Here is a 15,703-nt window from a genome sequence, read left to right on the forward strand (position 1 = left end):
CTCAATTTACCAAAACAGCAAGTGGCTGCATGTGGCAGATGTTCATTCCCTGCCACTGCAAGCAGCAATAACCTCAGGTCAGCACTACAAAGGTTATCATCAGCTCCCACGCAACCTGTCGGGCATGTTAAAATTAGCTTGACCAATGTTTGATCAAATGGTTTTGTATGGTTGGCGATTGTATGGTGTTTTTTTTACTTCACACAGGAAATAATCTGTGTGGTGATGGTGTAAGGATACATTCCAATCAATACTTTTTTCAGTCACTTCAGTTTCATCAGGAAAATAACATTTTAAAAACGTTTTAGTTATCACAAAGACAAAAGATAATGACATTGACAGTCAGCTCATCGGCTTCTGGCTAAATGGCCCCCTCCTATGGCTGGTCCTGTAACCACGGTGTCATAATGAGAAATTAGGAGCCGGGGCCGTGAAGGAAGTGCAGAACAAAGTGATGGATTCAGTCCAGATGGTCACCAGTGCAGTAAGGCGAGGCAGAGGCTCCGTTAACACTTTTCAACACTGCTGCAGTCACGCAGTAAAAACTGTTACCGTGCCAACAGTAAACCACATCGCTCCACACTCGGTGCTATTTATTTAGCCACGTGTCTTCTAATAACACCATCAGTGACTGAGATTCGTTAACAAATAATAGATTCTTCACGCCTCTGGCATATTTGCGATATACTGGGGAATGGCTGTCTGAACCTTTTGGCAGATGCTTTGGCTGTGAAGTTCCTCATTAAAATTGAATTTAAATTTAAAAATTAAAGAAATAAGAAATTCAGTGCACGTCTGTTAAGAAATGGTGCATCTGACATGTGTCTAAAGAACCGCAGCTGCCCATGCTTCTATGTCAAGGAGGAGAGGAATACAGTGATGGAGGCCTTGCCGTTCACTCTAGGATCAGCAGAGTCTAATGGCTTCTCATCAATTCCTCCTGTCTTGGGAAGTGTGTGTCATGACTCCTGTAACTACTTCTGACAAGAATGATGAAGCACTTGTTAAAGTTGTAAGATTCTGCTGGAGTTTGAAACCTTTAGATATAAATCTGTGTAGAGGAAGATGGACAGAGACAGTGAGTTAGGGCCAAACAGAGGAGATGAGTGAAAAGGAAAGACAAGGAGCGCCTATGGTTTAGACATGACAGATCGAACAGAGTAAGGAGGAAGGGAGGGATGGAGAGAAAGAGAGAGAGAGAGAGAAAGGAAGAGAGAGGGGAGTGAAAGGAGCTAATGATCTCCATCTGTCTTAGGAGGCTGGGAGAGGGGAGCATCGTTAGGCTTTTGGAATAAGGGGAAGCAAACAAACACATGATTTGCAGATCTCACCCTGGCACTGTGTTATGTGTCTGGCTTCATTTGAGTCAGCTGGTAAAATGCAGCTTAGAGACAGTTTAGACCATCAGTCGTGTCATGCTGATGATTGCTGCTTTCCAGTGACTCCTGTAACAGTGCGTTTGTTTACTGTATGCATGCCAGTGTCTATTTTAGGTTTTTGTCTGTGTGTGAAAGTGTGTCTGTGTTAATGTATGAATGTATTGATGCTCATGTATGTGCACTTCTTACTCTTATGATCATAAATGAGGCTACTGAATCTCTAATAAGAATATGGCACAGACTAGAGACACTCTATAGTGGCTGTAACATGGACAGGGAGTGTGTGTAGCATAAGTGGGTCCACACACAGTACGTGTTTTTGTCTGGCTAAGAGAATGTCATCTCTTCTGCTTTGTCTAGTTAGTTTTGTTTTATTGGATAAACTGATTAAGTCCTATGAGTCGTCCGAATTAAACAAAAACATACATTGTTTCTTCATGTCCTCTACAACAACACACAGAGGTGTTTTCTGATCTTGTCTTTGGCTTCCAAAACTGTTGAAAAATAAAGCAGATGAGGTTTAGGGAAACATCGTAGTTTGGTTAAGAGGGTTAAGGTTACAGGAGCTTTGCTGTCATGGTGACAGTAATAAAAACATGGTCAAGGTCAAAGAATGACTGTGGTCATGCTTTAAAAACCCAACAGTGACTATCAGTGACTGGAAATAGGAAATAAACTGCTGCTTTCTGTATTAAAGTTTTACGTTTCTTTGACCCATCCATCCTCTCTATCAGCCTTTGTAACTTGAACATAAACATATGTTGTTTTTGGGGCACTTACTGAAATGACTGACACTGTCTTTCTCCTTGAGAATACAGTCTTTAATATAGTCTTTAACCAGCATCTTCTCAGTATGTAGGAGTTTTCTCTGCAGTGGAATGGACAACAGAAACAAGACAAATGTGTTACGTAAGAAACAGAGGCCCAGCTATTCCATCACAAAATGTTCTGTGTGACTATTTTGGCTTATTATTCAATATTGCACCACTGATGTACTGCATCTCAAGTATTTCTGTGTGTTTGTCAGATGGAGGTGTACTCCTCTAAGCTTTGTGCTGATTGACAGATTAAACAGAAAGCGAGAGCCGGCGAGTTGTCTCGCCTCCTCTCTGTGCTGCTCTTCAGCTAACCCTCCCCATAGTGAAAGGTGCCTGTGGTCCGCGCTGTCCTCATCAGCTTGTCGAACATCACCACCTGTTTTGCCGGAACAAAATCCATTTTCTGCCCTATCGAAAAAACCCAACATGGTGCCAATTCACGTTAAGTCGCTCTGAGGGAGATATATAAAAATCATTTGGTGTGCTGAGGGAATTGTTTCTGCTGACAAACAGTTCTCCCATGATGAGTAATGACGCAATGTCTTTGTTCACTCGTTGAAGTTTTTCATCTTTAAAACTGCTTTTGGTTATATTTGAAATGGTAAGTCAAAAATTAGGAATTCCTCCAGAAGAGCAGCTTTGTTTAAATCCTGCCCAAACCTCCCCGAGACAACAGATCAATACAGACTGCAGAGAAAATAATATAGGGTACTGCATTAAATGTTATTGGAAAGCATTAAAGAAATGCTGTGATGCAGCTTATATTTTATTTATTCAAATCTATTCAGTCATGAAACATAACAAATTGCTAATCTAATTAAATGTAGATCGTAAGCCTGGTTAATGTTGATGAAGAAGCTGAAGTTTGATTCATTTTCATTTTTAATTTACCTTTATTTAACCAGAAAAAATGTGTCATTGAGATAAAAAAAGAATTTAAAAAAGGTTTTCAAGAATCTAAACATTGTCACAATAAATACAAACAACAAAAACAGGTTAGTATACACAGTGACCAGTATAATTCTGTTTTTTATGATAAAGTGCAGGTGTTCTGGTGTTCAGAACTAATACATGTGATCACGACATCCCCACTTCAAGTGTAGGAAACTTTGTGGCTCCCCATGTTTTCATTCATTTACATATTTTATCTTTGGCAAAATGCACTAAATAATTGTATAGATAAATCACGCAGAGCACAGTGAAATTACTGTATCGGCAAGGGTTTTTTGTCTTGTTTAAGTGTGCACATTTATCACATAGTTATTATACACAGATGAGGAGGAGCAGTGGATTCTGGGATCTGCCGAGGTTGCTGTGGAGATGGGTCAAAAGGAGCTGAAGGAGCAGATGGCAGTGAGGTGACCCTGCAGGCTGCCTATCTGTTCCTCAGTTACTTCATGTAGCCCTATATGTGTCACCTCAGGTGTCTTACTGGCACTGCCAGTGTGTTTACACACCTGGATAGACCTAAGGCTGGTATAGAGCATGAAAAAAAATGCACACACACACACAGACAAACACCCCTTTCCAGTGGGATTATACGCTGTGCATGCTGATTGTAATGTGCCAGGACTGTGTTAATCCTGTCCCTCAGGTGCGTGTCCACCTGCTCTGGCTCTCCCCTGCAGTTGACTGGGTTAGCCTTGTCCTCCTGCTCTCACAGAGCAACAGAATGGACACCAGGCCACCAGGGCTTCCCTCTGAATTGCCCGCAGAGATCGGCACTGATTAGAGAGCTAATCCTCCTGTCATTGCCTACTGTTGGACTTGCTGCTGGATGTTTTGATGGTCAATATCTGTCTCGTCTGTTGTCTGTATTTTCCGGTCGTGTGTCACATGTCTCCCTTGTCGAGTCCCCTTCTCTGCCTATCTGCATAAGCTCCACACAGGTGTATTTATTGTACATTTTACTCTTTTATTTAGCAGGAATTACTTCGTTATCGCTAGCCCACCGCTGGGTTCTGTTATCTGAGGCTGACAGGAAAGTCTGTGTCCTGTGTGAGAGTGTGTTGTGCACGCTTGTTAGATTGTGAGAATGCTTGCAAGGATCAGCAGCCTACGTACGCAACAGAAACACGTGCAAATGCTTCTGTGTGTGTGTGTGTGTGTGTGTGCATGTGCGTGCGTGTGCGTGCGTGCATTTGTGCAACACCAGGTAGTCAGGCTGTGTGCTGAATTTGCACACTGGCAGACGTTAAGCACCGGCCTGCATTATTGAATGTGTACACGCTGTTTGTGAGCCGAGCCCTAATGGAAGAACAGTGTAGTGTACACTCCACCCATTGGGGAACATTAAAGTTCACAGCGATATTATCCAAGATACACCGCAGAGACACACACATACAAGCTGTCCAGGAGAGGCAGGGGCGTAAGCTGAGTGCAGAGGAAAAGACGTTGAAGAAAAGAACCGAAAGATTTAGTGAAAGGTAAAAAAAAAACTGTGGTGGGGCCAATTTTTGGGACAGTGACAAAAGGAAGAAAAGATAACTGAGGGGAGAAAGGGCCGCACTTCTAAGTGAGATAAAATGAAAAAAAAATATCACTCCATGCTCCAGTGAGAGAGGTTAAGAGTCAGAGACAGATGAAAGGAGTGAGCTGTTGTGCTCAGAGAGGGCACAACGCAGACTGTGCTAAGCCACACCCACACCGATTGTTGATGTGTCGATATCGTCGATGAAGTTCAGGTTGAGGACACGGTTTTCTCCCCAGCAAGTTGTCTTTATTTTTTCTCTTCTTCTGTCCTTGCCTCTGCCTGAATTTCATCTTTTTTTTTTTCTTTCCACCTCATATCCAGCCAAATGACACAAAACAAATACATACACATGCTTGTTGTGGTTTGCCCTCCCATTTATTCATGCTCATTTGAACTTTGAATCGTATCACATCCTCATCCTCTGTTTTTTGTGTTTCCTCACAGGCACATAACCCTGTGAAGATCATAATCAAGCAGTGTGTGCTCTCTCTCTCCCACACCTTGTTCCTCTCTCTCTGTAGACGCCAGCCTTCTCTCCCAGCACATAAACATGCATGAGTGCACACGCTCGAGCACACATTTGCATGGGGTTTTGAACATGCAGATTTGCTTTCTCGCTCGCAGAGTTTACACACAAGCACAATCTAATCTGTGTTCAATGCGGCGGTTTTGTTGGGTTTTCTGTCATCTCTGTTGTCTTACTATATTTTACTTTATTTTATGAAATATTAAGAAAAATGTGGTTTGAATTCTGCCTTACGGATCTCAGGCTTTGCTACAAATGCAAGTTGTTTGGCACAGAGTGTCTGCAAACTGTAAAGCTGGAACAGAACATATCTGATACTGTAACATGGCAGTGCAGCATGCCATATGCGTCACAGATCCCTATGGACTGGAAGAAGAGATGATTGGACAAGTTGTTTGTTAGAGTGTGTTTGGTGTGTGGCTGAGGTGTTTGTGTGTGTACATGTAAGAGAGAAGCGGAAGAGAGGGAGACTGTCAGGTTTGCCGGTACTTTACCTGCTTTATCGGTGTGATTACTTTCATTTCATTTCATTAAACCGAGAGACGAAGTCAGTTCATTTCGACAACGACACCTATTATCAGTCATCAAATTCCCTCTGTTTTTCTCTACATACAGTCCATGAATTCTAAAATGAATTATTGTTTTTTGTGTTTGTGGACATGCACGTATGTATACAAACGTTTTCATTTTTCTTCTTGACTCTGATGCGCAGCAGAGACCGTTAAATCTTGAGGACGACTCTGACACTCCCTCGCTCTCTGTTCCGTAAACAACAGATCCATAAAATGCTCCTCATTCATTTCAAACACTCTTCACATTCCCTGGCTGCTTAATTGAACCACTTGCTCTGAACACAGTGCAACTTATTCTATCAACCTGCAGAAAGCATAATCCTTGTTGAGAGTCTGGAAAAAAAAAAATTAAGACGAGTTTAATTAGGTAGCTTTTTAAGTAGTGTATAATACATTATTATATTGTGCAGAGGCATATACTTTCTGAGCATTAATTTTTGCAGCCACTTGAAGCCTGACTCAAGAAGATGCTTTGGCTAATTCACTAATTCACGTGGAGTTATGGTAAAATGCCTGTTTAGGTTTGTGAGGAAGGGGAAGCCTGAAGTCAGGACACCATTGAGATTATTTCATCAAGCGTTAATGAGGGGTAAAGATCTGTGGTCGAACACACACACACACAGACACACAAGCATGAGTATACACATGTACACTCACATACTTACACACACACACCTGCTGAGAGGGCAGGATCATGGTAAACCTCCAGCAATCAATAACACATTTTCTCAGTCTGCTCCCTTCACTCTATGTCTCTTTCGCTGTCTCGATTTCTGCATCACTCTCACACTTCATCTTTCACTTTCTCGAACAGTTTTCTCCTCTTTTAGTCAAATTCATCCCTAATTGGCCTCCATGTAGTGCTATTAGGTAATGAATTGTTAAATGCAGTTCCCATTGGTTAGCTAACATCTTCAAATGAAGCCCTGGCTTTTAATGTGCTCTTTCATATTATTTCACAAAGATATGGATTATTGAGGCCTCACAGCGGGAACCCTGCTTTGAACAGCGTTATCGCTGCCATGTTCCATTATCAGAAGGTCTCGTAGAGAGCTGCTTCGTCAGAAAAGCCTGACTGACCACTTGGCAAAAAGAGGCCAATTGTTCTCACTTTTGGTGATGACAGCCATTTAACGGCACGTGTGACCATGATGCAGGAACCTGTCTAACCATATTTGCGGGATAGAACACACACTCCTGTTGCTTTGATGTATTTCAGCTTTGCCAGAGGCAGAACTCTTAGAGAGCCCAACAGTGGTGCACAGTGGGGAAGCGTGATGTGGTTTAGAATGAATATAATTGCTTTTATTACCTTACTCCGGATGACACCATCCTGCTCCCTGCTCAGCTTCTCTCATGTGGGAAATGGTCAGTTCTGGAATTGAATTCTGTATACTCAGAGGTGACTTTATAAGGGAATCATACAGGATGGTTATTGCACCATCAAAAATGTAATGAAACTGGCTCAAAGGTGACAACAGTACAGAGGAAGGTCACTGTTAATATATGGTGATCTCCTGCAGTACAATATAGGAGTTTACCAGCCGTAGAGGAGAGCTGAGACTTCTCTAGTCAAGCTTAGCAGTCATGGGAGACTCACAAGGACTTTGTGTTTGCTGAAGTCTCCTTCCTTCTGTTTTTGCCTTTCTTCTCCAGCTTGACGGCCTGTGTTGCTAAAATACTGAAAACCTTTGGGAGCCAATTTCCTGAGACCAAAGGACAATGCAGACCTTTGTTCACAACTTCACATGCATGTGTTTGCTTGTGTCAGTCCATGCATGAATGTATTTGTGTGTGAATGTCCAAAACTGCGACTACCAAGTCCCAAGTCCATTTGTATGCCTGTATGGTAAGTAAGTACCTACGTCTCCATATACTGCATGTGGCAGTAATTTATATGTTTGATTTGTTCCTGTTTTCACCTTTGTCACCAATTAGCCGACAGCATATTTTTTCCTTTCAAATCCTCCACACTGACCCCCACAAATGAGACAACTAACAGAAAGAAAGCCCAGTGATCCAAGTATCTCAGCTCCATCTTTAATTCATTAATTTGCTGTTTCCCTACAGTCAGTCACCCAGAATAATCCATCTGGAAAGTCCAGTGAGCTTTTCCGCCACCAAGCAGAAATGGGATTTTGGATGACTGATCACAAAGCTTATATCCACAGAGTCCCACTCTGTGTTAATGTATCAACATGTAGGCCTGCATGCACACACACACACGCACACACACACACACACACACACACACTCTCACACACACATTCTGTACACACAAAGCTTGACTTAGTCTCTCCTCAGTAGCACTTAAAACCTACACACATTGAAGCAGTGTAGTTATTTCATACTAACTGTCATGTGTCAAAGAATCTTAGGCTTTGCAATTACTTTACACATGACACACTCTATGCTACGTTTTTCACACAATTAGGCAGAAGCAGAAGCTCAGTCATTTTCCACTCTATGTGTTACAAGTTCTGTGACTTTATACATGTAGCATCCATCCCAAGGTTTAATGAATGCAGAGTTTACAGAGATACTTAATGTCACCTCTTGAAATGAATTCAGCCTTCTTCTGATGCAGAGAACACACAATTCTTCTGCTCTGAGGGATACTCAGACATCAGTGTTTAGTATGTTTAGTATGCTTGCACAAGCATACCAGCCCAGCCATTCTGGTCCCCCGAAGATAACCATGTTGTACCTGCACAGTGCCAATGAAGAGACACTTGCCAGAGCTCAAACATTTGAGCGAACTTCATTTGGGACTCCTAGAAAAGTTGCAGTTTCTGCAAAATTTTATTTGTGCTCATGATTTAGTGGGTGGGGCCTATGTCCTCAGAGACAGAGGGGGTCGTCCATTCATTGCAGGGTTGGTGGTTTGATGCCAAGCTCCTCCTCCTCTAAAAGTGTCCTACAGCAACACCAAGTTGCTCCCGATGGTTAAGACAGCGCCTTGCATGAGTGTGAATGGATGAATGAGAGGCGGATTGTAAAGCGCTTTGTCCGCAACGTTAGAAAATGATGTATGAGTGCAGTCACTTTGCCATTTGCCATGCAGGAAATGAATATCAGTCAGTGCCCAACCTGGAAGTGGTACAGACCATTTAGAATTTACAACCACCACATGAATACAGTACAATAGTGTCTTTTTTCTGTTTAACAAATCGCAGACAGCCAAACGTGTGGAATTAAAAACCTCATTCTAACCTTGAATATATAGCATATAATCAGTTCTTTTAGAAATAAGATATACAACATAAATAGACATAAAACATTAATTTCCAAGTTAACAGCGCACTACAAATATTTCCATGTTTAATTACCTGCTTTTGTCTATGGTTACTTAATTCCACTGGTAATGGCAAGCAGAGACTCTCTCCTTTTGTTAGGAGTTGCTTCCTATCCTCTACATTTTAAATGCCGCCCCCCCCCCCAACAACCCCAACCCGCCAAACCGAACCGTGATAATTGATGTATTTCCCATAAAGGACTGGTAATTAAGATAATGAGATTTTCAGAAGCAAGCATTGCATGCAGAAATGAGGGGAAGCATGTTTCTTGACTGGTTCACTTAAGCTTTATAAATTTTCCTTTCCATCCTCACTCCTGTTTTATTCTCTTCATTTTGCCAGCTCTGCTTTTCAGTCTACTGATGCCTGCATCCTATCTGTGTTCTCCTTACCACATCTGCTTCCCCTCTCGACTCCCATCCACAGCTTGTCCTCATTTGTTTGCCTTGTGCATAATTAGCTATAGGATCACCCATTGTGTAATTATGTATAGCAGTTTGATATGTAATTAAAATTGTATCAGTATCCAGTGTAATTTGTGCTGTGTGATTACCTATTAACAGTGCAAACAGTTGTGCCTAAAAGCCCATGACCGCCCCTCTCATAGATGTCACTGTGCTTCTCTGTCAGTATTTACATACCAGCAGGTGCTACATCCGAGCAAAGGAAACACCTTTCAGACCCCCACATATCAAACATTTACACTTTGGTCTACATCACCTCTTTCTGACGGCTTGAGCAGTTAAATATGTTATCATTCAGTCTTAAACCAAGCGCTTTACAAGACCACGCACTTTACTTGAGACAAGACCACACACTTTGTGCTGAATGAATAAGCACAGCGACATTGCATGGCTTCTTCCTCCCAGATACAGACACCAAACCAGAGCAGGCCTTTCAAACAGCTCGTTAGAGAGGTTTTATAATAAAGTAAAGGCTTGAAGAGGGCTTGTGAGAACAGTTTTAAGGAAATGTCTTAATAAAAGCACCGGGCTATAGACTGGCCTGAATAAGCCACCTTTGCAAATTCACCACTAAATAATTAGATGTGCCTGAAAGGTCTGCTGTTGGGATTAGCCTTTGTTTTTAGTCAATAAAGGGTTGTTTTTTTTTCTGGAAGTGCAGAATTAATGTTTGCTTCCCCCTGAGCATATGATTGAACTCAGTGTGTGTGCTTGTTTATCTTTGTCTCTGTGTAGTATGCCGCTGTGCATGTGGTCAAAGGTCATACCCTTGTTATCTAACCTACTGTAAAATGTAATGCATAGAGTTATTACCATAAATAAATACATTCACTATATACAGAGACATACCTGCAGGCCTACATGCTCCCTATATATCTAACCTCTTTCATTCCGGTAAACTGTCTTTATCTCCGGCCTTTATCTCTGACTGTGCTATAATTACAATGGTGAAGTTCTGCACTCATTTTCATACAGATGAAGAAATTGTAAGGTCTGCGATGATATCAAACATGTCATGCTCACTAGCAGTGAAATGTGGGTTATAATGAGCTTAGCATGCCCCAATTTTTCTTCATGATGTAATGGTACAGCAACAGAAAATTGTGTTGTAGGTTTGAATCAAACACAGTGTTAAAATCCGCAGAGAAAGAACATGTGCATGACTGATTTTTTTTATATAAATGGGAGCACACATAGCACTGCAAATATGCAGCTATTTAAATATAAGTCTACAGGTATAGGCTAGTCTGACTGGTCTCGTTGGTTCCAGTTGTGCTGATACTTGTCATGAAGTAGGGTTTTTTGTTAAATGTGCAAATATCTAATGAACATGAAGTGAGAGGTCCAGAAGTCAAAAAATTGTCCTTGATGAAACAAAAACTTCATACATTCTTATAATTGAACTAAAACTACATGTGGTGGCTTGACATAGAGACACAGTGTACCTGTAACAAGTGCCTAGCAGCTTGGTACAAAAAGTGTGACTTCAATGTGAGTGGCACTGATCCAAGTGTTCATTGGTCAAACAGCTGCTGTAAGACCTCATGGGTTTTCTGATGGACTGTGGCCAAATCAATTAATATCCCTTTTTAATTTTGTTTCCTTCATCAACTTCATCAAATGCTAGTTAACATTTCAGTTGCAATAATGTTCACGTCACTGACTTACAGTCTCAAATGATTGTCACGGTAATGACCATGGTTGGTCCGAAGTTTCAAAGTGAATGCACTCACAGAAACTGGCACTGGGCGGATACACATTGCACACAGCTCCAAGAATAGCGGTTATATTCCATCACGCTAGCAATGCGCAAACAGAAGAAAGCATAGCTTTACATCATTTAAAAAGTAACACATGCTCTGGTCCAGAAAACTTTGCAGAGTGGTCTCCAGACTTTTGAGCAGCACCGCCATTTAACAAAGCTTGGTGTGCGAACATGCAAGAAAGAAAACACGTATGCGAGTAAATATATCATAAAGGTAAAATAAGATGGCCTCAAGCTCTTTTATTTATGCATATTTAATAATGCCGACAATACTTTGATACAGTTCGTTCTATTACGCTGTATATGTAAAGCACAATTAGGGTCAAGAGTTGAAAATTCGTCAAAGCAATAAACTCTACATCAGTTTCACGCTCTGTATTGGAACTGTGAAATTGCATCGTTCCTATTAAATGAATAAATAAAAAAATAATCCCCACATAACTGTAGTTGAGGACACTGTTAGCCCTTTCCCACTGCATGGTACCGGCTTGACTCAACTCGACTCTACTCATCTATTCCAGTCCATCAGGCAAAAGTTGTGTATAGTACCTGATACCTGGCACTGTTTTTTTGTTTTTTGTTTTTTTTTTGCTATCCCTTTGATATCCTCCATTGTTCAAGTGTGTGTCAAATTGAAGATGACATCATGATAGCTTGGTGCGTCATCGCTACAGAAACAATTGCATTTAGGGGGTACTATCTGCAGTGAAAACAAAGTACCTGGTACCAAAAGCGAGTAGAGTCAAGCTGAGTTGAGTCCGTACCATCAAAAACACTATCTTTATGATGCTGTACCAAAATGTGAGAGACCGTAATGTGTGTACTGAACTACACTATAACACCCACATAAATCACAAAATTATCACGCTGTTTAAAGTTGGTGCAAGCTGTATACTTTGTGGATATTAGAAATTACACCTATTTTATTGTCCTCCAACTGCGTGTCACATGATTATTTTGGTTCAATTATGATCCAGTGATCTCATCTGCAGTGAAAGTTTAATTAGCTCAACCAAATGAAAAATAACACAGAGATTGCAGGACCCCCAGGGCACATTCACGTCAGTGTTGCGGGAACATTTTGGTTATTCCACCCCTGCGCCCCCACAATACCCCAACTATGAAGCCATGCTTTGCTGGACAACTCACTGCTGTGAGACAAAGTGAGTGTGAGGACGGATGCTGCTTTAAAAAAAAAAAAAAACACACATTCAAAATTAAAGAAAAAACATCTCTGTCTGAAAGCCTTTTTTGTCTTTCTGAGGGAGAGATAAAGCTCCACATGATCAAAACATTTCATCTTCCATGTTGACACAGCCTCAACATTTCTCTCCCCTTGTGTGTCTTCAGTCATGTACATACAAGACCCTGTTTCTGTTTTTTTAACCCTGAAGAGAACAGCCTCTCTTGCAGAACACACAAAGACTTTCAACAACAATAAAACTGCTGCATTCCCCAGAGGAGGGACTTCAGCAGCAGGTCTGACATCCACCGTATGGATGATTAGCATCATTAGAGTATCAGCTGCTCCCTCTCACAAACACACACGCACACACACACACACACACATACACACTCACACTCTCCATGATGGCTGTTCAAGTACCAAACACTCATGCAGCTTAAATGAAGGTTTGTTCTAACACTGTGACGTATTTATGATTGGAAGTAGGTCAAATGAATAGAACCCAAGATCTATAGACACTAGAGAGCAAGTAAGAGGTAACGCCTGTCTATGCTCTCTCCTTAAATGCTTACAAATCTATGTAAAGCACACAGGGATATAAAGAAAGTACTGGGAAGCAAAAATAGCACAATTTGAAATTCTCACTATTATTCTTCAGTGACAGTTTGCCTGTATTGTCAGTTTGTCTTGTATCATATTTAAATTGTCTCTTCTCTCCTTTTCAGCTCCTTTGACCGACAAGCCGCCAAAGATCCTGTTTCCCTCAGAAAACAAGATTAGCAATATGGAGCTGCAGCTAGGTAAGAACATCACAGGATTTCCTGCAACTGCAGTCAGTACTATCTGTGTCATTTCCAAATGACAGGAAATGGATGACTTTTCAAATCCTCTCCAACACACCTCCAGGCGATGAATGCAGATTGATGATGGCACTTTTATTTGCTGGAGGAACAGAAAAAAAAACAAAAAAACAATTGTAAAAGTGTTTTCCATATATGCAAATTGTGGGTGTTAATGTCCCTAAGGCTGTTTTGTCAACAATGGAGAGCCCATATGGTGCCATAGAGTTCCATACGCTGGCTCGCCACATGGAGAGGCAGCCGCTTTCTATTGCCGTTGTTTGTCTTCTTTGACGTGGGGTCACGTCAGGCCTATCATGTGTGCATACGTGCGTGGGTGACTATATGCATGTGGTTGTGGTTGTGTTTGTTTTTTTGTTTGGTTTTTCTGTCTGTGACAGCATATTGCTTGATTTCTGGGCACAGTCCACTGTCCACATGGTGCTTGCCGCTCTGTGAATGGCTAATTTGTCTGTCATGGTGAAGCCAATGGGACAAGACTGAGAGGCCTGGAAAGCAGGGAAGGATTGGACGAGTATGTGACAGAAAGCGAGGGGGTGGGGACAGAGACAAAGACGGCGCAATGACTCACTGAGCATTTACCTTTTGTCTTCTATCCGATGCTATTGGGACCCAGGTATAGTTCATTTAAAATGCCTCCATGGTTGGCTGATCAAGGGTGAAAAATTGCTGCCGTTGATAAACTGACAAGCGCAGCCTCGCATGTCAGCGCACTCACACCCATGCATGAACAGGTTGCACAATGCGGCCAGGCCCTTCAGCTATTTGTCTCGTTTGTCTCTATCTCGATTCCACTGAGATTTTGAAGAAAGGGTTGGCTCGTCTTTTGAAACTGTCTCGCAATTATTTAAAGCCTCTCTGTCAGTTCGGTCTCATGTTTGCAGTGCGAGTGTTTTCATGTAGTGTGAAGCGTGCATGTGTGTCTGCGTGTATTAAAGGGTTGGTGCATTTAGTACTGTGCAGTGATTTAGTGTTGCGTTTCCATAAAATTGAGAAACTGGTAAAAGAAAGTTTTAAAATAAAGAAAGGTGTAAATCGGGGCAGCAGAGGCAGAAGATCCTGACTTTTAGACTCTGGTGTGCGTCAATCTCCCAAGACATACGTTTTCCATGTATGCACATTTCAATCAGGAGAGACGTTTTGAGTGAGATTTAAGAGTCTTTGGTGGTTAGACCCCGTTGTGATGTCATGAATCAAAAGGATGAGCTCAGCTTTCACGCTGGACATGAAGACTGGAGGTAAAAGGGGAGGAGGAGGGTCACTGCAATCTGCCTGAAATGAAAGCTGAAAGCAGAAGAGACAGCAGATTTAATGTTTGACAGCAACAACAGCTGAGATCATGGCGAAATATGATTGGTCAACCAATCATCTCCGTGGTCAGCTGACTACAGGGAGTAGAGAGAGAATTGTGAAAGCAGTTCAATAACATCCCTTTGCCTGATAAATGCACGTGTCTTTGAAACTCCCATGTCCCCAGTCTGTTGTGCAGTTTGTCTCTGAGCCCACGCCAGGATAAACTAGGTGACCACACTGGGGTTATTTTTTTTAGACTCAACAAATCTTGATCCAGAGCCACACAGACTAGTCGGTGCTCCCTGTGACTTGTAAACTGATCGAGATATGTAGAAGCAGTAGAGCCTGCCCTCTAATATTATAGTGCACAAGGGATTGGCACTGCTACCGCAAAAATAGACTCACAGGCAACGGAGAGAAGTAGAGAAAGAAAAATGACATGTGATGTCATGTAGTGAGCCTCCACAGACTCCCAGCAGAAAGTCTAAAGCACAGAGACACTGAGGTAAATATTTTACAGCCGGGCTCCATTTTGTGTGCCGAAAAGTTGTCTCTCCCTCCAGATGAGAGTTTCTCTTTTATTTAGCTTTATTTATTTATTCTCCTCTTCCTTAATATTTGTTGAGTCATGCCCTAAGCAGCTTTATGGAGCAACGTGGCAGATTTATAGTAGCCAGAACGTGTACAGAGAGAAGCAGTTGGGGAGAGAGAGAAAGAGATGGGATCCAGTGGAGGCCAGGGGATGGGCAGTAAAATCAGAGCCGTAAGCAGAGAGATAAATCTGCAGCAGTGCCGGGAAACACAGACCTACTTTATCTCCTCTGCTGCGGCGACCAGTGGAGGTCTCAGACAGCTGCCATCACAGACAACTTTACGCACCAGACACACGCGCAGACATAAATAAAACACATATGTTACATAAAATCACTCACTGAAAACACACAGTTGGGATGTAAAGGAACGTCAATGTGGATGATGCAGAGAGAAGAACATAGATGTCCGTGAATTTGAAAGCAAAAAAACAAAACAAAAAAAAAAATGATGGCATCAGAGTGGTCACAGAAGCAAAAG

At 41.8% G+C, this 15,703-nt stretch overlaps 1 protein-coding gene across 7 annotated transcripts in view; it reads left to right on the forward strand.

Moving 5' to 3' along the window:
- il1rapl1a (interleukin 1 receptor accessory protein-like 1a) overlaps positions 1–15,703 on the forward strand; it is a 244,691-nt gene that overhangs the window by 178,954 nt on the left and 50,034 nt on the right. For all 7 annotated transcript variants that reach the window (XM_056389348.1, XM_056389347.1, XM_056389351.1 and 4 more), the window contains exon 6: positions 13,205–13,279. In XM_056389348.1, the coding sequence (XP_056245323.1) occupies positions 13,205–13,279 (75 nt within the window). The remainder of the gene's footprint in view (positions 1–13,204; positions 13,280–15,703) is intronic.

The sequence above is a fragment of the Seriola aureovittata genome, chromosome 11 (genome assembly GCF_021018895.1).
Source record: "Seriola aureovittata isolate HTS-2021-v1 ecotype China chromosome 11, ASM2101889v1, whole genome shotgun sequence".
NCBI classification, from domain to species: Eukaryota; Metazoa; Chordata; class Actinopteri; order Carangiformes; family Carangidae; genus Seriola; species Seriola aureovittata.